Source organism: Lagopus muta, chromosome 3 (assembly GCF_023343835.1).
Source record: "Lagopus muta isolate bLagMut1 chromosome 3, bLagMut1 primary, whole genome shotgun sequence".
NCBI classification, from domain to species: domain Eukaryota; kingdom Metazoa; phylum Chordata; class Aves; order Galliformes; family Phasianidae; genus Lagopus; species Lagopus muta.
Window position 1 is genome coordinate 31189600 of NC_064435.1, and position 22673 is coordinate 31212272.

General features: G+C 39.2%; 2 protein-coding genes across 5 annotated transcripts; one reads left to right on the forward strand and one right to left on the reverse strand.

The window, feature by feature from the left end:
• Positions 1-5595: 5595 nt before the first annotated feature.
• TMEM70 (transmembrane protein 70) lies at positions 5596-9706 on the reverse strand. Of its 2 annotated transcripts, none has more exons than XM_048938654.1 (3): positions 9445-9706; positions 8442-8553; positions 5596-7327 (listed from the first exon to the last, which is right to left on the reverse strand). In XM_048938654.1, the coding sequence occupies exons 1-3, from the start codon at positions 9616-9618 to the stop codon at positions 6879-6881; spliced, it is 735 nt and encodes a 244-aa protein (XP_048794611.1). In that variant the 5' UTR covers positions 9619-9706; the 3' UTR covers positions 5596-6878. The 2 variants fall into 2 exon arrangements, with proteins under 2 accessions (XP_048794611.1, XP_048794610.1); XM_048938653.1 differs by having other exon boundaries at positions 9367-9706.
• Positions 9707-10285: 579 nt separating this feature from the next.
• ELOC (elongin C) lies at positions 10286-21992 on the forward strand. 3 transcript variants are annotated; one of them, XM_048938658.1, is made up of 4 exons: positions 10286-10389; positions 17610-17669; positions 19376-19519; positions 21562-21992. In XM_048938658.1, the coding sequence occupies exons 2-4, from the start codon at positions 17666-17668 to the stop codon at positions 21750-21752; spliced, it is 339 nt and encodes a 112-aa protein (XP_048794615.1). In that variant the 5' UTR covers positions 10286-10389; positions 17610-17665; the 3' UTR covers positions 21753-21992. The 3 variants fall into 3 exon arrangements, with proteins under 3 accessions (XP_048794615.1, XP_048794617.1, XP_048794618.1); XM_048938660.1 differs by lacking the exon at positions 10286-10389 and adding an exon at positions 16279-16333; XM_048938661.1 differs by lacking the exon at positions 10286-10389 and adding an exon at positions 17153-17285.
• Positions 21993-22673: the final 681 nt, after the last annotated feature.

The following is a 22673-nucleotide window of genomic DNA, read 5'->3' on the forward strand; positions in this document are numbered from 1 at the left end:
ACCTAGTCCACTTTTACTGGTGCGTTAGTTAATAGTTCTCATATGTTTTCACAATGAATTTCTCACAAAGCTCATCATACCAGAGGAGAACTCAGATGTTATGGATAGGTCTAATCGGATGATATATTTCCGAAAGTCAGATGGAGATTAATGTGACCAGTTAACACATTAATGATCAGAACAACTGAAGTTCTGCTCAGTGTCAGCTATTACCTCCAAAGCTGCATCTATCACGATTATACTTCTTAGCAACAACCTTAAAAATCTATAAAATTTCTACTAATGAACTCCATGCCCCTCCCCCTAGCTCTGTGACCTCTTCTCATGCTCTTCACTGCAATCTCTAGCAGAGAAGCTGCACCACGCAATTCATGCTGGAGCAATGAGTCTAAACATTGAACATTTTGTGAGTACAGTGCATGTTAGGGGGGTTGGAACCAGATGAACTATAAGGTCCTTTCCAACCCAACCCATTCTATGATTCTATGACTTCAGCGTTATACAATTTCCCTGACAGAGTACATACACCCCACACAGACTTCAGCTGTTGTTTAACAGGACACTATAAAACATGCAAACCATTTGCAACCACAGTTGCAAATAAAAATAAATCAGGATGCTGTAATAGCTAGGATGCTGTAGTAGCTGGAAAAAGAAATAATGAGAATAATGAGACGCTGAAGTGTAGCTACCTCATACCTGTGTCAAAAGAAAATATTTGTTTTAAATCACAAAACTCTGGCCATTGATCTGGAGTGAGTCTAATCAGTCAGAGAACAAGCCAGGACTGACAGAAGACTCAACAGATCCAGCAAAGGTCACAGGCCAGTTTTAAGTAGCTGGGAGACTGCGCTGACTGTATGGCATGAGATGACCCTCTGCTGTTAGACTGGTACTTGCTTCACTGCACAGCACGTTGGGTAACTGATGGACTCATTAGAAAGAACTCTGCAGATTTACAAGGTCATATATAAAAGCTCTCACAACTGAAATGAAGACAAACACTTTGTTGAATCCAGTGACTTTCCAGACCGGGTTCAAAGCTACTTGTTTTCTCTCACAGTTACTGCCATAAATGAAATAGATGAGGAAGGAGTCCCCCCTGGTGGCATACACAAACACATGGGGAACCCCTGCATCCTCCACTATTCCTTGTTGCATTGTACTGCATGAGAGTATTTCAATACTTTAAAAAATATAGCATAACTGTGCTTCGCTTTAAAAAGGATCTGGCTGTCTAATTAGAGAAATTAAGTCCTACTGATATCAGGGTTAAAATTTCTCTTGTGACCATGACAATGAAGTTTGTAACCTTTACTATGATGTCTGGTCAAGCTGTACTTAATTCAAACTAACCTGTCCTTTTCAAATCTCCTCTCCAAATTCTGTTTTAGATGTATGAGTACTCTAATGATTGTATCAATGGCATTCACAGAACTGACCTTCTGTGGAACTCAATGGCCAAAGCCCTAAACTAGAACACTGTAGGTGTGCTTTTCTGCTTTCAGTTTAGTATGAAGGGCACTGGAGAGGAAGGATGTGTATATTTCTACATTTATTTTTTACTAGGTAATCTTTCTTTAATGTTTTTCATTTATACTCATGTATGGAAACTGCTGAGTCACAGCCTGAACCTCTGATTAATCACCTGAGGTGAGCCATGAGTCAGCCAGAGGAGCACAGGTGAAGGCAATTCAGCTGTGCTTCTAGACCTATTTAAGAGCTGGCTACCAGTGGGGAAGGATCTCTTCTGGAGATCCCCTCTTTTGGTGTCTTCTGGTGAGCTCAACCGAAGGGTAAGCTCTTCCACTTATTCTCTTTTTGTTATCGTTGTCTGCTTTGCCTTACTCTCTTGATTATATTGCGATTATAACATCTTGATATCTATTGATTATACACAATTATATTGTGATTATAACATCTTGGTTATACAACTCATAACTACATTTCAAGTCTCATGTCCATTTAACAGAAAATAAAATAAATCCAAATATGGAGAACTTAGGAATTTTCGTTTTGGCTACATCTGAGATGCTGAGAGTAAAATTTAACTCCAAACCTCCTAGCTGATTTGCGTTTAAAAGCCTTAATGTTATAAATGTAATGTAACAAAATGTTTGAGACTTTTAGTGTTTTAGTACTTTTAGTTTTTAGTACTTTATCTTCTTTCTCAATACACCCAAACAAGTGCCGAGATCTCTTTAAAATAATAACTTTGCATTTAGATTGTTGGCTGCAGATGAGTGCTATGACCAGATGAGCATTTATAAGTCACTGAAATCTCCCCTAGGAAAGATTAACAATATACTTTAGCATAATATCCCATCACAAGAAAAAAAATAAAACAGCAACAACAGAACCCAGACCAACAGTATTCCAGGGCACCAGAGGAAAGCACTCTGTTCCAAAGTGTTTGTCAGACAGAATGAAATACTATGGAATTGTGACATATTATGGAAGTGGGGTCATGACCAGGGATACTAGACAGAGCTGGAGAATTCAGATCCTCTATACACAGCTGACAGAGTGCTGAGAGTGCCAAGGCAGATGCATCCCAGAGCAGTGCACCACTGGTGACTTTGTGCCATTTGAGACAAGAGCAAGAGAATAATGGTGGAAATAAAGAAAGAAGTGATGTGTATTATCCAAATGTATTTTCTTTAATGCTATATGCATTTTGGCTTAATGATGTGATTTGGATATATCACGTTAAGCCATCAGAGGCTGTTAAAAGTGAAGCAAATGCAGACTAAGCGTCCCGTGGAAATAATTGTGTTGCAAATAACTGTTACCAGTAAGCTTCAAGTTAATTCATTCCAAGCCAAGTGTAGGATTAAAGCTTACAGTTATACCCTAAAGTATACATTGAATCATTAAACTTTGCAGGAAGAAGAGAAAGCAGAGGATAAAGGGGAAAGAAAGGGCTGTGCTCTACCTGAAACTGAACAGTCAGAAAGCATACCAAGCAATACTGCCTACCAGGTAGTCAAGAAATTAAGAGAGCTGGACAAGTTTTCTGTTTGCTCTTATTCTCTGTTCTTCCCTGCTTTAAATAGCTGCTCATTTGAGCTTATTCTAAGCTACTCACTATGGCCTGTATAACTGTGCAATAATCTTATTACAGTGGATCCAACTCTTAGCCAGCTCACTTGTCCCATTTCTCAGGGGGGCTGCAGCAGGCTACGTGGTACATAGGGTCACGAGGACATTGATGTTATGGCCACAGAACTCCACAGCAACCAAATTACAGCAGTTTAACAACTTTCCACCTATGAAGTTATACTGAACAGCTGGAATAATTCATGTGCTCTAACTTTTCATAGTACAATTTCATTAAATTTCCATCACCTTAATTAGACTCTCACAGTACAGTTGAAAATACTCAGCACTTCCTCATCTTTGCCAATGAAATGACTATGGTGTGTAATAAAGTATGCTCCAATGAAACTAGCTAATTTTAGGAAGTGTACTTAGGAGTGTGAAGCAACTCAGAGCTTTAAAGATTTCTTTCTGAAATCAAAAGGGGATCATTTTCTGATCAGAATATTTTACATATGCAAGAAAAGACTGAGGGTTGTGGGATAATTTAATTTAAAAAATAACATTAAGGAATGACAAGCATTGTACTTTGTAATTCAGACCAGATAGGTACTGATTAATAATACGGGTAAATAATATTGCAGACAAAGCCAAAGACTTTGAGAAAAAAGGAAAGGAACACTGGCAAGAGACTTCTACATGGCCAGAGACTGAAAAGAAGAATCTGCCTGTATCCTGTTTTCCCATGAAAATGGCAGTCATCCACAACCTCCTGTGGAAATTCTTAAGGTCAGAAGGGGATAGGAGGCAAGCATCTAGGAAGGAGATTTGAGTCATTTCATATGTTCCTGTTCTTCACACCACATTGAGAAAAATCAGTACTACAGTAAGATGCGAGACCCAGCTGCTTATAACAAGAAATGGGTTGGCACTGAAGGGCTGCAGGAGCTCACAACTCCTACAGAAGGTATAGCCTTGCAAATAAGACAGCTTGTAGATAACATCTTTCAGAAGACTGAGCTTCTTTATCTGTATTTCCTTCAGAATCTCTACTCACATGTATGTACACATTCATGTCTTATAATTTTTTTCCATGATGCAGGCAAGTCTGAACCGAAAAAAAAACTGCCAGGAATGAAAACATTGGATTGCAGGAAATCCTCTGCAATTATACATACTTTTCACCAAAGGTGAAAAAACTGAAGAAAGATCAACAAGAAAATGGTAGTTCACGAAATTAAGGAACAGTGAATAAATTTAATAAATGAACAGGGAAGGTTGTGGAGCTGATACAAAAATATATATATATATCTATATCATAGCATTAAGTCAGTTCTCCAACAGAATGTGTTAGTAGCAGAAGGGGCTGTTTTGCTTTATGCACACTTTCTAGCTTAGAAGGACATCAATCATTTCATACTTTCTGACTCGAAAATGCACTCACTACACTATGGAATGCATCTGAACTTCAGTATCTGGAGAACTGGGTTGTGTGGTACGATAAAAGGATGTGTTCTGCAAGTGGGGTGTAATGACACAGTAAACTATCTGTATTGAGTCAGACTATTCTGGATGCAAAGTAAAACAAATGCATACAGAAGTCTTTTTGGATTTATATATATATATACATATATATATAAAAAACAATTTTAACCTAAAGAATAAAATATCATTGCTTGAGTACTAAGTTCTGGTCTCAACAAGTTCCAAGGATCTAAACCAGACATCAATGTTCAAAAGAAACCAGGTCTGAGAATCCTGGAATTACAAACAAGGACAGTCAAGTCCTAACAGTAATTGGGTCAAAAGCATTCTTATTTGTTGACCATAACAATGTCTATGAAGATACACAGCTTCTTTCCTGAATTTAGAGTTTGCCAATTTAGGAGAAAATAAATTGTTGACTCAGTGGAAGATTGTACATCTCTGGTAAATTTGATCTTCCCCAGCGCTGGAAAGCAAAAACTGTTTTCACATTTTAATAAGATTGGACTTCTGTATTAAAGTACTGTTCAAATAAAGTAAAGTGATTACCATGATTTTCAAGGTACGTGTTGGAAATATGAAATGCTTTTCTGAGATCACATCATGGCCACAATTATCAGCCTACTTCTGGCAGAAACCTGTTTTGTTTTTTTGTTGTTGTCATTTTGTTTTTTAATTACCCATGTGTCAGAAAACCATTACTAACTTACCTGGTGTTTCACAGTCAGGAGATAAATTTTAAGTACCAGAGATAATTTTCCCTTGTCTGTTTTCTTTGGGTTTTGTTTTGTTTTGTGAAACATAACCACTTGGATGAAAATCTCTTATTATTGCTGCTTAAATTCTTATCCAGCAAAATTCCAAATTTCAACAGTAAAAATTCTTTGCATTCAGAAGAAAAGGTTGAAGATTTCTGAAGAAGCACATAAACAAAAGTTGGGGCCTTTCTTTTATTGACTCTTCCAAACTACTTCCTGTTCTCTATGAATAGAATTTTGATGTCTCAAATAGACATTCAACGATGAAGTTAACTTTATGCACGAGCACAAAAGAGAATTAACACATCTGACATGAAAACAATGGACAAATGTTTAATTTGGTGTAAAACATGACTTCAACAAGTACCATAACCATGTGATTAGAATTGCTTACTACTGGCCTCCTGCCTTCAGTATAATGCATTAAACATACAAAAATATATCACTGTTTACTTACCCAGTGATACTGGCTTAGCAGAGATAGATCAGGCTGTTCAACATAAAGCTGCTAATATGAAAGAATCAAAATGATTTCTGCACCTATTCTTTTTTTAATTCAGTAATTTTTTAAGCCTTAAAATATTCAGACCCTTCATTACTTGTATACAAGTATCTGTCAGTTTATGTGACAAACTTCTGCTTGGTTTAAAAACATTTAAATCCAATTTCCACATATTCAGAGTGCAGAACTAATTCAAACAACCTACTCATGAGATGATCTTATACTCAATGCTCAAACTAAATGTGACTTTCTTTGCGGAGTTAAAAATCAAGAGGTATATTTTTTAAAGGCACAAGCTCTGAACAGTACTCTGTAAGAGATTCCCTTTTGTTTCCCTGGCTTTCATAAATGCCAAAAGAATCCATTTAAACCATTAGATGCTGGTATTTTAAATTGGTACAAATATTTGTCTTAGCAAGATTTTCACAGCACAGATCTTCCTTCTTTTCCATCTCTGGGAAAAGAGATGCTTGGGAGTGTGATTCTATCTCAGAAAAACATTGAAGTAGCTGTGAATACTTAGAGACTGCTGCAACCCAGCCATCCTTTCCATCTTTTCCAGAAACCCACAGACCTCTAAAAGAAGGCTACAAGAGGTGTCAGCTGTAATATCTGCCCCTGTCTTTCGAAGTGAAGGCCAACCCTACTCCAATGGGATGAAGAGTAGTATCCATTAAAAACAGCCCGACCTTTCTGTGTTAAGCACAGTTTCTCTCTAATCTTAAGAACTTAACAATGTGCTTGACAGGTAATGAACATTCCAGATTTTTTTTTATATGAAAAGTTCCTTTTAAAGCAGAGACAGAGTTTGCAGCACAGTCCATGCATGGTTCTCCTGGTTAGTTAAAAATAAAAACAAAACAAAAACAAGAACAAGCACAAGAAAAACAGAAGTATTTTAGTGTATTTTGTGTTGTTAACTCTGACGAAGCCCTACATACTGTTTATAGGTTTAAGAAAAAAAATTCAGTACATTCCAAAATTTGAGAAATTCTACTGTTACCTGATACTTTTGAAACCGTAATATAGTTTAACATTCTTTCACATTTATAGCAGTGCACAATGAACAGTAAGTGACATTCCTTATCTCCACATTATTTACTTTCACCACCTTTCTCTTCTTCCTCAAAATCAAAACAAAAGGCTTTGTCATAGCCCATGAGACGGTTATAATCCTGAGGATCCGGGAAAAGCGTTGGATTAACAAGCATTGATTTAGTTTTAGCATAAAATGTTGTAAACATCTTGGTGATGTCTGGAATCTTTACATCTTTCTGATGGAAGACAGTTGCTTTTTCTGCCAAGATTGCATTGTACGTAATAGCTGTGTATGTGTCCATTTCCTCTTTATAGTAGAGTCGAATCACATAGCCCTTTGTAAGGATATGCAAAGTAACTGGAGTAACAAACGTAAAAAATCCTATCAACCCATAGAATGCAGCTTGTAGAAGCAAGCTGTCAAATCCAATACCAGTTTTCAGCACGAGGTAGGGCGTCATGAACAGGTTAAATATGCTGGTGGAGTAGGAGAAAAATCTCACACCTATATAGAACAAAACAAAAAAACAAGATTAATACCTGTAAGTAAAATTGCCTCTGTAATTACCTATGTACCTTGTGCTACAAATTTTTGTCATTACTTCAACACCTAAAATTACTGAAAAGCCTTTTTTAAAACACTCTCCAATAAAATAAGCCATTAACAAGTACCAGAAGGTCCAGTCCTCTCTTCCTGCCACTCTCAAGGTTTGTTTTATACTGGTTTTATACTTTATACTGTTTTATACTTTGTTTTATATATATATGCTGGGTTTAATCAAAGCTAGTAGCTGGTTTTATTTCTATGATGAACTCTGCTATTATGCAATTATGCAGATATATGTATTTTTCACTTTACAGACAGGAATAACAATTAAAGATATGGCTGGGCACTTCTCTCTTCATCAACAACCACATTAGACATTCAGTGTGCATTAAAGAAACAAGTTTGCTTGGTCCCCCACTGTGTTTAATTTGAAAAATGTAGGTTATTGTACATTCACAAGCATTCTGCAGCCATCTTTGCACACAGCTTGAAAATCAGCAGCTGCTGCTATCAATCACCCACCATCCTTGAGACATAATGAGAACCAGTAGTCTAAAGATGCTGTGAAAACTGAATGTATCAGGGCATACTTCCCCCTTCAATTCAAAAATGTCCATCAGAAAACATCAGCGAACTACTTTTTGCTAAGCAAAAACATTAACTGGTCAAAGAGAGATTAACCAAAGTCTCATCACAGACAGCACTTCTGTCATTTTAGTGACATTCAAAAGCATACAGAATGCAAATATTAGTTACAGTTGGTCAATGGTGGATAATCACTCGAAAGGCTGCAAGAGAAACAGAAGCAGGCTGAGGGATTACAGTTGCACTGTGTTTTCAGAACTCCCTGCAGACCTAAAATTAACTGAAACACAAATTCTGTTAATATTAATCATTATACACCACAGAAGTATAAAATCAAGCATCACAGCAAGATATATATTCGTGTTCTGTACAGAGATTTGGGGTTTTAGCACAGTTGGAAAGAACATTTGCTTTCTTAATGTTGCATTTAAATATTTTAAATATTAGGGAAAAAAAAAATCAATAAAGATCCTTTCAAGTTACACACCTAACACTGCTTTTGCTAAGTTTCCTTTATAAACCAATCTTCCATGTTCTGGGTGGTCAGAAGGAGCAGATGTGCTGAGGCTGCGAACTGCTACCCCTTGAAAAGATGCAACCTGAAAGATGAAAGCAAAATCAGTATCAGCACTTCAGAGAATCATAGAATAGAATAATTAAGGCTGGAAAAGACCTCTAAGATCACCTAGTCCAACCACCAACCCGCCCTTCAACCATACCCACTAACCATGTCCCTCCGTGCCACATCTAAGCATTTCTTGAACACCTCCAAGGAGTGATTTCACCACCTCCCTGGGCAGCTTATTCCAATATCTCACCACTCTTTTTGAGAAGCTTTTCCTAATATCCAGACTGAATCTCCTTTGGAACAACTTGAGGCCACTACGTGCACAGAAGATTCTCTGTGTCCTGAACCTATTCCCAGCAACCTGAAGTAGCCATTAAGATTGGGTTATTTGCTACAGGATCATTTAGACTGGAAAAGTCCTCTAAAGGTCATCACGCCTAATTGTTAACCTCACACTGCTACTAAAGCACTACATCTACTCCTTAAACACCTCCAGGGACAGCGACTGCTTCCCTACGCAGCCCGTTCCAATGCTTCACAACCCCTTCCGTGAAGAGTTCTTTCCCAGTGTCCAACCCAAGCCTCCCTGCACAACTGGATTATGCGGGCTATGTAATTTCCAATATGGGCTAGGATGCTGCTGGTTCTTAGCCACCTGAGCACACTGCTGGCACAGTACAGCCCAGCTCACTGTATGACACACTGTGCTATAACCTGCAATACTTTCTGCACACAGCTTTGCAAGGAGGCAGTCACGACCTTTACCTCTTAGAACCCCAGTCAAAGACCACCATCCCGCAGCAAACTTCGTGCCCAGCGAAGCTGAGAAACCAAATATGCCTACCCAGCCTCTCTCCGTTACGTTCGTACTTCTCGAAAAGCAAAGCGCAGCCAACCCGAACCCCTTCCCCTCCCAGCGCACCTCGGGAAGCGCCCCGCAGCTGCTCCGCAGCCGCTGTCTCCCCGCGGGCAGAGGCTGGGGGAATCCCAGACGGCGACTGGCAAGCGGAAGCCCACGGTGAGCCGCGCCCCGCAGCCAAACGGGGCCGGGCCGGGAGACGGCGGCACGCCAGCAGCCGGCGGCGCGGAACAGCATGGCAGCCACGGTCCCTCCAGCAGCAGCCGGCAGCGAGACGCGTGGGGAACGGAACGGAAACGGCGCGGTCCACTAGCGCAGCATCCGCCGCCGCCGCCACAGCGCATCCCCGACCTTTGGTTCCGCCGCAATTAGGCCCCCCCGGCTCTCACCCAGCGGTGTGACGGAGCCCGGGGCTGCCTCTGCGGTTATATCATGGGAATGTCCGGGCACCTGCGGGCTGAGGTGCCGGGAATGGCAAAATAGCGTAAAACAGGCTGAAAGCGCTGTGCAACGTCGGAACCCTTCACCGTAAAATGGCCGGGCTGTGCTTTACGGGGCTCCGCTCTGACCTAACGGACTGGCGGTGTTTTGAGGCCGAGAAGCAGATAAACGTGGCGGCACTGCCACGGCCGAGCGGCCGGAGTACTCCCGGCGGCTTCGTGGCTGACGGCCGTTCTTCGGCCCGTGAGTGCCAGGGCGGCCTCACCGGCAGCTGTCGGGCATGCTCAAGCCTCAGCCGTTCCAGCCGGCCGCGCAGCAAACCTTGCCCTCGCACGTCGCCCACCTTAGGGACAACATGGCGGACAACACCTCCCCCTACATAAACTACAGCTCCCGGCATGCCCCGTTTCCGCCGCGCAGCACGCCGGGAGCTGAGCGCTCGCACGCCTTCCAAGGGCAGTGTGCGGGGGGCCGGAAGTGCGCCGTGACCCAACGGAAGCGCTTGGAAGGCAGCTGGCCCGATACGGCGGGGGCCCTGCGAGCGGGGCGGAGGAGCGGCACCGACGGGTGAGTGGCTGGAGAGGCCTCGCCACAGCCGCCTGGGAGGTGTCCACGGGGTCTGCCGCTGGGAGAGCGGCGAGCCTCGCTGCCGGGGGCGGGAGGCCCGGAGCGCCGAGCGGAGAGGCCTGGAAGAGCCGGGGGCGTGTGGGGAGGAGGCGGGGGTGCGTGCGTGCATAGTGCGGGAAGCTCGCTGCTAGGGGTTCACTTCTAGGCTGGGGTTCCCCTGCCGGGTGTGAGCTGGTAGCGTTTCTCCTCTCTGTAAAAGTCTCTCTGGATTCCACACGCCGCCGGGAAAGGGGCTTTCCAGAACGCTGCTGTAATTAAATATCGCTCTTAAACTTTTTCCGCTACGAATTATGTCCACCCTCTTCCTACGCCATGTCTTAAAGAAAGGGCAGTAACTAAGGCCAAAAGGATTTAGGATGTGTTCTCTGGCGTTGTTGTGCCAAGGTGCGAAGTGCTAGTTGAAGTGCTTTGGCTGTAATGGTCAGTGAATGTAAGCAAAACAAGACTGATGAGGAAGAGCGATTGACTGCCCGTGCTACTTAAAGACAGGCTTTGTTTTTCTGTAGGTGACCACGAGCTTTGATAAGGTAATGATGGCTTTAGGTACATATGTGAAAAGTGTGACATTAGCAGGTAGCTCTGAGGGCCAGTGTTACCTATAAAGTGTGGTACAGTTTGAAGGAGCCTTAAAGATTAATATTGTAGATCGCAATGCGAGCATTGCGCTATAGGAAGATGTAGTTGTCGGTTTGCTGTTTACTTGGGTTTGCTCTGGTTTTGCTGTTTGAGAGCTTCAGTTTGAAATGTAGATATAAGCATCTCGGAGACCTTCAGGATAAAAAGAGCTTTGTACCTGTATTTATTCCCTTCTGTACTCAAGTTTCCTCTTTTTGCTATGCTAAGAACAAAAATATAATTGGGAGTGAAATACAATTTATTAATTGAAAGGGTCCTTACAGAGATATGTGTTTTTCTGTAATACATCTTGAGATCAGCTATCTAGTGTGTAAATACTTTTTTTTTTTTTTTTTCCCACTAAGATTTACCTTCAGCACTGAGAAATTTAAGTTATATGATCTTGAGAAGCTTTCATCACTTCTGGCATTTCTTTGTAATAGAGAAAAGTCATGTGAGATTTTTTTCTTTTTAGTACTGAAATGGTGATGAAATAATGTACAAAATTTCTTGTATTCTTAATGTGAGGAGTTAATACTGGTTCACTGAGGAGATCCAGTTTTGTAAGGTACTGTCTTCTGTCTCTCACTTTTGTACATTTTTCCTGATCCATTTGCCCCTTATGCTTTCTATATGGGAATAAATTAATATCTTTTGAAAGCTTGCTTAACTTCACCTGTTTTTGCTGGTTTTTTTTTTGTTTTGTTTGTTTGTTTTTCTTGGAATTTTCAGTGTATGCCCTACATTTTGTCCTAGAAATATTTTTTGAATTAGAGTAAAATTTTTTTTATAGGATTTTTACAAGTTTTCTTGCATCTGAAAAGGCTCAGAATGTAGTTACCATTGTTGTGGGGTAGTTTGCATAATTGCGGTTTTTTATGAATGCTTTAATGAGAGAACAGAAATTGATACTGTATTAAAAATTTGGAATGTGCAAGCAGCTTTATTTCCTCTAACAGCTGGAGATATAAAGTAACCAGGGCTTTCCTTTTATATTAGGGAGAAAACTGTAATGCTTGCCTTTTTTTTTTTTTTTTTTTCTTTTTTCTCTTGGGAATTATTGGAAAATAAAGTTCCCTAAGAAAAAAGAGTACCTTAAATAAAGTGAGGCCTTTGATACTCCATGCGTGGCATCCTAACTCACCTGTTTGTCTGAACTAGCATTCACCTTTAGTGTACCTTCCTAGTAAACTGGCTGATCTGGCAATCTTGCTGTACCAGTTTTCCCTCATGATTTTTCTAAATATGTTTCAATCCATATTTACATTATTTTTTTGTGTGCCCTAAACAGCGAATACTGAACTGAAGAGTGGTATTTTTAAACAAGCTTCTCTTTAGGATCTAGAGTAGGACTATAGTTTAGGATTAAACAGTAAGACACTGTTCATTTTGCATACAGTGGCCTTTCTTTGCTGAAGAACTCTTCCTGATTTACAAATGACACTCAGAAAATTCCACATTTGACTTCTCAACAAACCCAGGAATTGTGAAGGCATTTTTGTTATTTGCCCCACATTTTCCAAAAAGTTGATCTCACAGAATACAAAAATGTCACCAACTGAAGCGTACAAAAGACGTGTGTGTGCTTGTATTGCACAGCTAATGATTTGGAAGCCTTTCGAGTTACCCTGCACCAGAATCTGAGTTTCAAATATTTTTCTGTGGGAACAAAGAATCTGAATGCTTGCAAATGTTTGCATAGATTTAAGTTTCTTGTGCTAACTGGACTGGAAGGATGATGTTCGTGCTGTGTACAGCAGTTGCCTGTGTTCAGTTAAATTAACTTATGCCCATCAATTATATTTTAGTCTCCCAGGCTTAGAAGGTGTAGAAGGAAGTGATGTTCTGAAAATTCTGGGTGTGTTGGTTGACAAGCATGCAGTTTTGGGCGTAAGTTAGGAAAGAGGTCATGTGTTTTGTTTTGTTTTTGTTTTTTTCCTTACATTTAATGCTCAAGAGAAACAAAAAGAAAAAACTAAACTCACTATACCATATCTTTTCTTCTTGGGGTTGTGAGGAGATAAATGTATTCCAGCACGGAAACAGGAACACTTGATTTGTGTTGACAATTATGGTGGTTTATGATTCTTAGTTATATTCTACCTCAACATGTAAATCTGTTACTGCTTCCACTAACTCTTGTGTAAGCTCATGAACCAGGAAGGGAGTTGACTGAAGAAAACAGGCTGTGGCTCGTGTAGGATCATGTTAATAACATCTCAGATAACTTGGGTGTAGTTGTTGGAAAGAAGATGCTTTTCACAAAACAATCACGTAGAACTGAAATATGTTCAGATCTTCATAATGTATCATGACACACGTGCACTTCTTGAAGAACCAGTACTTGCAAACAGTTTCTTAGTTTTGTTATAGCTTTTCCAAGTTTCCTGTTTTCCTTTGCTTATTGCTTCTATTGTTGCATTGACCCTGTGATCCTTTTTTGCTCTTCACCGTCTGTATTTTGTCAGAAGAAAATCTATATTACCACTCTTAGTCATAATTATCACTTTTCATATTTTTTTGAAATTATACATTATGTCAGAACAAATGGAGTGAAGTGGAACCAAGTTCTGTCCCATGCTTCCAAGGTGAATACAGTGGGATGTATGATGTTACTTGCTTAAAAGTAGGTAGGTTTCCTGAGCCTTCTGCTTTTAGCAGTGGTATGTTGCTTTTGTTCTGCAGAATCATAGAATCACCAGGTTGGAAAGGACCTACAAGATCATGTATCCAACCATCCTCCCATTACCATTGCCACACAAGCACTAAACCACATCTCGCAGCTCCTCATCCAGACGCCTCTTGAACACTGCCAGGGACGGCGACTCCACCACCTCCCTGGGCAGCCATTCCAGTGCCTGACCACCCTCTGACAGAAAAAGCTATTCTATAATTTCTATGTTATTCTTTTTTTTATTAGAAGTACAAATTTTATTATTTGTTAATCCTATTATGTTGTTTAGTTGGATTTAAAATAAGGCATGATCTTGGCATGCTTTTTCTTCTTTGCTTATCCATTTGATGAATTGTATTTGTCTTCATTTTGCTAAGCCAAACAAGCAAGGCTTTCTAATTTTTTCATTACATTGCAGGCTTTTTGGTCATGTCGGTAACTCCTTTCTGTAGTGTTTCCATTTTGAACTACTTCTGCCCAGGGAGCCAAGAAGATCAATGGCATCCTGGCTTGTATAGGAAAGTGTATAGCCAGCAGGAGCAGGGAGGTGATCATCCCACTGTACTCAGCTCTGGTGAGGCCACACTTCAACTACCATGTTGAGATTTGGTCCCGTCACTACAAGAAAGACACTGAGGCCCTGGAGAGTGCCCAGAGAAGGGCAACAAAGCTGTGAGGGATCTGGAGCCCCATCCAACCTGGCCTTGAATGCTTCTATGGAGGGGGTAACCACAACCTCACTGGGCAACCTGTTCCAGTGTCTCACCCCTCTCACAGTAAAGAATTTCTTCCTAGTCTAAATCTACCCTCTTCAAATTTTAAACCATTTCTCCTTGTCCTGTCACTACATGTCCTTATAAAAAGTCTCTCCCCAGCTTTCCTGTAGGCCTCTTCTGGTACTGGAAGGCCACTGTAACGTCCCCCTGGAGCCTTCTCTTTGAAGAAGATAATGAAGTTTCATACAACTTCATTTCATGTGCTGTTTTTCAAGACCAGTGAATCACTTCTTTGTGTGATGCTCTGTTCCTCTTTTGTTGCAATGCCTTCTACTTGTCTCATCTAAATCTGCCTGCTTTTTTTTTTTTTTCCCCCAGCATTGTTAGAATAACATGCTTAATGTCATTTTTGGAGGACCTAGTACTCCTTTTCAGTCTAAATGTTGCACATTTGCATCATCTTACTTTATTCTATTAGACAATTTTTCTCATATGATTATCCTCTTCTCACATTTGTTTAACACCAGATGATTTGTCTTGTCCAGGTTCCATCTAGTTTCCTTTCCTGTTATCGAGGAAATAACAGATTCACTTCTTAATGTTAGGTTACTTCAGCATGCTAATCCTTACCATGTTTGTATCCTGTTTTCCTTTATATTTCATTCTGTTGGCTGCCTCTTCTGACCATGGTTTTTTTTTTTCACACTCGCCGTGCTAATAACTTATTTTTTTCCTCTTTCATCGTATGATAACACGTTTCATTTGACATTATTAAAATGTTCACTGTGGGGTTTTTTTGCAACAGCTCTAATATTTTGATGTAGACATTATTTCAGTTCCCCAGCTTTAATATGTTAGCTCCCTTAGGTTATACAAGGTAGCCTTTTTGTTCCTGAGTAATCGATGCTCTCCAACAGGACAATTTCCATTTCCAAACTTGTTGGAACAGATGAAAGATGCTATCGGTTTTGTGCTGTTACTATTTCAGCGCATAAGTGTAATTTCCATGGAGGAGTTACAGGAATTATTGAATGGTTAAAGTTTGATATTATGGTATGGCAGTCTATACAAATTAAGATCATTATTGAACATGCCTAATGTTCAAGAAGTTTATACATGGAAGAAGATTTGAAGTACTCCATTGAGAAAGGAAAAAAAAACTAAGATATTTCTGTGAGGTTGGAATAATTTTCAAATGCAACAGCAAAGCAGGCAGGAGATGCTTTTTGCTCACTGTTCTGCAGACACTTCAAAACTAGTCATGAATGGCTAATTATACTGAAAGTGACTCCTTGTGAGAGCTTGAGAAACTATTGGTTTTATTTCATACTTCCTTGCCTGAAATGGTTATGAAGAAGGGGAGACAGAAGAAATCAACGCTGAGCACTGAAGTACTTTTGAGAAGTGAAGCTATCTGCAATAGCAAGGAGCTGCAGCTTCCAAAGATCTGAGTCTCTTGACTTTGGTTAGGAATCTCTGTAAAACTTCCTCCAAGTCCTTCAGCTCTCTCCTCAACTTGCTTACTATTTTATTTTAATTTTTTTTTTTGGCCCCAGCTTTTACCACAAATAGAAGAGGGAGGAAATGTGGGGAGCAGTTTCTTCTGCTTTTTCACGCCTTCTTGGGATCCTTCTCAGCAGTGAGCAATAGCAGTTCGTGCGTCTGCTTTTGCTCATTGCTTTTCGTAGCAATCTAATGAATTATCAGAATTCTTAGCAGACTTTTTGCTGCCCCAACCCCGGTTTTCTACTGAATAACTACCCAGAATCCCTGGTCATGTTTTGCTGAACCTTTGAGTATGCAGCAGTACGTCATTGATTTGTACTGGGTTAATGTTTGTAGAGTAGCAGTAGACACGAAAGGAATTTTAGGACAGCAGGTGGGTGAAATTTCTCTTTCATAGTTTTCTTTGCCACAGCAGAGATGCAGCTCAATACAGAGAAATACAAGTTGAATCTGAAAATACTGGATTTGTTATGCAAATAAGTGCTTTCATTTCTGTATTCTTTGGAATCATTTTCATGACAAATAACATTTGCAGCAAGCTGAGTGTCAGCTTGTAAGCTCTGGAATTCCTGGTTAACTTACCATGTGAATAACTACATTAAATATCTGGAGTAGATTATCTAAATGACATTGGTGTATGTGTCAGGAACTCTCAATCTTCTAGGAAGGACGGCTTGGAGGGCCAGGTATTTAATGCACACTGATCAGATTGTTTTGTTGAGCCTTCTCTTCTCCAGCCTGAATTCCCCAGCTCTGTCAGTCTTTCTGTGACTGACAGATGCTCCAATCTAGGATGCATTTCAGTGTATTTTGTACTGAGGAGCCCAGACCAGTACTCCATATATTCCACCAGGGCTAAGTAGAATGAAAGGATGCCTTTGCTCAGTGTACTGGGCTGCTCTCCTCCTCGATCAGCCAGGCTTGGTCTTGCTCTTCCTTGCTGCAAGGGCACATTGCTGGTGTGTGTTCTTGCCATCCCACAGTTTGTCTACCAGCACCCTTTGACCGAGACACTGGTCAGACAAGTCAGTACTGGTGCATGGTGTAATTCTTCCAAAGGTGCATTTGCCATTGAACTTTGTAGAATTCCTGTTTGCCCTTCTCCAATTTGTTGAGGTGTCCAGGGAATACCAGGACAACCATGTGATGCAACAGCTCCTCCTGTATTCACAATGTACTGAACTGTTGCCTGACTTTTCTTCTGTAGACACACTGTTTATTCTCTTCAGTGCCTTCTGTGCTGTGGCAGAACTTGCTCTCTTTATCTCCCCACTACAGCTGCATGGGTGGTGTCTGTAGTAGTAGAAGTGTAACAGGCTCCTGAGGTAACCGTGGCTTGATGATCAAGGGCTTTTAAAAACCTTAAAGAAACATTTTCTTTGCAAAGCAATGATTTGGAGATTCTATAATATAGTAAGCTGGTGGGGATATATTTAGCAAAAAAAAAAACCAAAGTCAACAAACCAATAGCAACAAAAACCAACCCAAACCAGGAAACACCAGTTTCAAAACAGCGTTTAGTGTTCATGACATTGCAAGCTTTGTGTCATCATATTCTTTTTAATAGCCTTTTTAATAATGCAAATGTAACTAGTGCTGACTTAAGAAATTGCAGTAGTGACTAAAAAAATTGCCTCGTGTATTTTCAGACGCTCCTATTGCAAAAGCTGCTGTTGAAAAGAAATAATTTTTTTATAAGAAGAGAATGGGTAAGTGTTCTTAGATTTTTGTTGCTGTTTCTCACGTGAAACATTTTAGCTCTTGTTAAGAGGGGTTGGACTATAAGACTCTAAATGTTGACCTTATAGCTTTTTTATGTGTGTTTTTTTTTAATTGTAGCCTGAAAACTTTGTGGATCTTCCAGCTAATGTAGTTTTTAGAGGATTTTTTTGTGTGAATGTTGCTTATTGAGATGAGTATCTGTCTAACAGTAAAATATAATTAATATGCCAAATGATGAAAATGTACGTGCTAAAATAGGATGCCTTTAGGTTTTATAGCACAAAACTTTTAGATAGGGGGCAAGAAAATTTCCCTGCTGAAATTTCTCATTATATTGTTTGCTAAGGTCAATCTGTTTAATTCTGGCTAAGAGGTCATAATAGGGACTGACTGTTAAATTACTGTATGTGTGTGAAACATGGCTAATTGAACTTTTCATATCTCTCTCACTACAAATGATGGTTAATGAAACAAGGTTGGAAAGATTCTGGTGCTAGCTATACGTTTTCTGAAAGTATTTTAGCATCTTTGGCACTGATGGCAAGTTATTAACATTGTCAGCAACTATATAGAGGATTATTTTTCTAGAAGGATATAAGTATTATCTGATTTTCCAAGCTGTTAGAACTTTAAAGACTTCCAGTTTTACCTTACTGCCAAAATTAATACTGTCCTGAATATTTAATCTTACATGCAGTATCAAACTCAAGTATTAATTTCTAATAGAAATGAAGCAATACTTGGTGTAATGGGTCTGTACTCCTTTAGAAAATACAGTATTTGAAATAACAACATTAACTTTCCAATTTGAATATGATAGAAATTGTATATTTATCGAGTTGGGCCTTTCTTTGAACTTTAAACCTTCCTTCCCCTTTTGTTTAAAGTTATGATGATCTTTATTACAGTTTACAGGTGTGCATGAAGACCATCTCCAAAGTCATCTTGGTGCTGAGCATGATGTGGGTACAGAGTAGTCAGTGGTTCCTACCCCAAAGAGCATGTTGTCAAAGCAGATACATAGTAAGACAAAAGAGAGCAGAGAGACAGGAAAAGCATAGTCAAAACTTATGGGGAGACTTCACAAACTCATTGGGGTTTTTTTTGCTTTCTCACCAAAGTCACAACATGAGTATGCACTAATTTTCTTAGTCCAACTGGCAATGAGCAAGGAATTAACTCGGTTTCAATTTTCCAGCACAAAAATACGTGCTTTGACTGCTTTCATTCCTACTGTGCGTCAAAAAGCATTTTTCTCTTACAGTCTGTATTTTGAAATATTGGATATGTGTTTAGATGACTTGTAAGTTATAAGTACCACTGTCCCAGACGTGGCAGTCATTTTGTGAATGGAACAAGTAGCATGTTCTTAAAATGAGTAAATTATTTTCACTTGAGAATTCATCTGGAGGAAATTTTTTTTCCTACACAGATTGCTGAAATCATGTCAGAATTTGGTGATGGAGAGAAGGGAGATGTTAATCAAAATAGATGCATTTTTCTAAAAATTCCTCTTTTGAAATAGGTTACCACACTTTTCAGAGAAGTCTTGAAATATGCAAATATTTACCTCATTCTTGGTGGTCTTCAGTGGTTCTTCTGTCTGCAAACACAGTCACAGGAAAGACTGAAGCTTGCATTCTTGTAATTGGAATCAGTCATTGTATACTGAAACTGTTGTTTTCCTTCACAGATGGAGAAGAGAAAACATACGGTGGGTGTGAGGGCCCAGATGCAATGTATGTGAAGTTAATATCTTCTGATGGCCATGAGTTCATTGTAAAAAGAGAGCATGCATTAACATCAGGAACAATAAAAGCTATGTTGAGTGGACCAGGTATGTATAACAGATGTAATACCCTCATGTCCTTCTCTTTCTCTGTTGGATTATTTGAATTTCTATCATATAGTGGGCAAAAGCTGGAGCAAATAATAACTTGTTCAGACCATTACTAATTCCATTTCCATTGGAACTGTCCACCTCTGTGGAGTATTGTATACCATATAATTGAACTCCATAAGTTTCTGGATGGCTAGTAATTTTATGATGTTATTACTACCATTTTCCTCTGTTAAATGTAATTGAGGTCATTATATGAAGCTTGCAGCTGTCAAATTCAAGACAAGTGACTCCATTGCTCCTCCATGGTAGAATTTGAAGTATTCACAAAGTCTTTATGGCAAGGAGTACTTGAGCTTAATGGCACAAGTTAGTGTAAGTTTGAAGAAGAGATAAATTGACTGAAGGAAAACCCTTCACGTGTTACTAGGTATGTGAGACTACTTCTGTTTTAAGAAGTGTTTGAACTAATTGTTGAACCATGAAAGGGTGGAGAGGAGAATGAGAAATTGACTTGCATGTTTTTCTTCTTCTCTGCCCTTGTCCCATACAATTACTTTTGGCCAGTCGAGTAGCAGTAGGCGGTATCGACCGCTGATCAAATATGGTCAATTCTTTTTGATTGTGATGAATGGAATTGCTGGCAACATCTATTTGCTGAATATACTTTCAAATTATTCAATAGTAGTTGGGCAAATTAATTAATTAAAATTCTCAGATAAAATATGAACATGAAAATACATTGCAGATCCATTGTCTAATTCACTCCGTATCTGCCTCTGAGGTGTGCAAGAAGAGTAGTTACAAAACCGGATTGTTCCAAATTTGTCCTGTGATCTGTAACAATATGAAGAAATAAAAGGCAAAGAGGGCTAGAAAAGAGACTCTGTAAAGGAGTCAGCACTTAAGAATGTTTTACATAAACATTTGTAAGATAAACAAGTTTGCAAGTAAAATTATTCTTACTGTCTACAGGCCGTAGTTTCACTTATGTGTAAGCGTTCTCTATTTCAGTATTGTGACGTTGTCAATATGCTAACAGTTGTGTTGCTTCCTACTGTTTCCATTATAGCTTTAAGGCAGATTGGCTTCAGGATGTGTGTTCAGATATTTCTACATAAATACACTGAGACATTAGTAAATAGCTCTGCTTTGTGGTTATTGTGAAAGGGATCCCTACAGAGATATCCCTATAGAGATAACTACATAACTGCTAGGTCACCTATAAATATGGAGTGTATGTTAGTGGGCTTTGTATTGTCTTTCAGCTTAATAAGCTTAAAGCTGAGAGATAAAAACAGTGACAAATCTAACATTAGAGGAAGGCTGTGGGACTAACGACAGGATTTCGTATCCTCTGTTTCATGCTTAGAGGGCACAGAAGAGAGGTTCAAATATACTTGTGTTTTGAGATTTGAGCTTTGGATAAAATGTTCAACTCTAACAGGGATAAGCTCTCACAGCATGCAGCGTTTCCTGCAGTACAACTAGGGTTTTCCTCTTGCTCCTGCATGCCTTTTTTTTCCCACAGCTTATCAAGTTAGTGTATCTTTAAGGCTTTAACCCTCTGTCAAATCTGCCAGAAACCATCCAAGAAATTCAGTGGTAGTGGGAGGAGACAGAACTGATGAGTGTGCATATGCAAATATGGAACATTTTCTTTTCTTGAGAAAGCTAGCTAAAAATTTGGATGTATACCTCTTTTTCTAAATGGTAGTGTGAGCTTTTAGTGCTGAGCACGCTACAGTTTCAGAGAACCTCTTGAAAGCAAACATCAGAATTACACCTATATTTCTGGTGCAGTGGTTCAGAATATTAATATGTTGCAGCCTAAATGAACAAACATTTTCTAATGCAAGGGATCCTCTAATTTGTGAGGATTATAAATGTGAAACGCTCTGCTTTGCACTGAAGAATGTAGCAGCTAGGAATATGGAACCTAGCAAGTCTGTTTGGAAAATACTGTATTATTGTAGTAAAGTGTTTCATTTTGTAGTGAATTGAGATTCTGATTTTTTTGTTTGTTTGTTTTCCCACAGGACAGTTTGCAGAAAATGAAACAAACGAGGTGAATTTTAGAGAGATCCCATCCCATGTCCTATCCAAAGTATGCATGTATTTCACCTACAAGGTCCGCTATACTAACAGCTCTACGGAGATTCCTGAATTCCCAATTGCACCTGAAATTGCACTGGAACTTCTGATGGCTGCAAACTTCTTAGATTGTTAAATAAAATAAATTATAATAAAAATGTAAAACTTTTTTCAGTATTTAATACATGTAGTTAAGTTAGTAACTTTTTTCAGATAGCATGTTGCGTGTGTGCTGTTTTGGAACTGTTAAGTTCACTGCAGAGGCAATTGTCTTCAGTCCTTTTGCATATAGCAATCATTCAGTTGAGATTTGTTTTGCTGCTTACACAATAAGGACCTTTTCACAACTGAGACAAATAAACAAATATGCCAATTAGTAGATGGCTATGCCTTATCCTTTAGGTGTGGTAGAATTTTCTTTTAAGACAATGACTGTGTAAAATACTGGAGTTTAGCCTAATGCTCTCTAAAAGGTAATTATAGTTAAATATAAGTAGCTGTTTAGGGTTTCTAACTTTCTCTTGTTGTTAAAGTTTCTGAACATCTGAACTTAATCTCCTTTATAAGGTGGCTGTTCTTTAGAATACTTATACTAACTAGATTAGAAGTGACCTCTCTATAAGGTTTGTATACTGACAGCAATATTCCATTTAAGTTGGAAGCAGAGTGTAGGAAAATATTCAAGGCTTTTAATTTAATCATCATTTAGACAAGTGAAGAAGTGTACTTGATGCATTTTTCCTTTCTAACCTGAATTTTCTCCTTCAGTAATTACAACTATTCAAGTCACTAGTCGGTACAGTAACACTGTGATCGTACTGACAGTGGGTTTTAATCTCTGTATATTCTGTGTAACATATAAAGTTGTTCTTAATGTTCTGTCACTTGACCTGATATGGATTCTATATAGTTTCAGTTATGCTTTATTTCCATTGTTGTGGTGGATTACGTACTGTATTTAATCTTTAGATTAGCAGTCATTCCAGTTTTCTAAAATAGCAACTGAAATGATAGCAGTTATCCTATTCTTTACCTCTTCCCTGACCTCTCCCTTAAA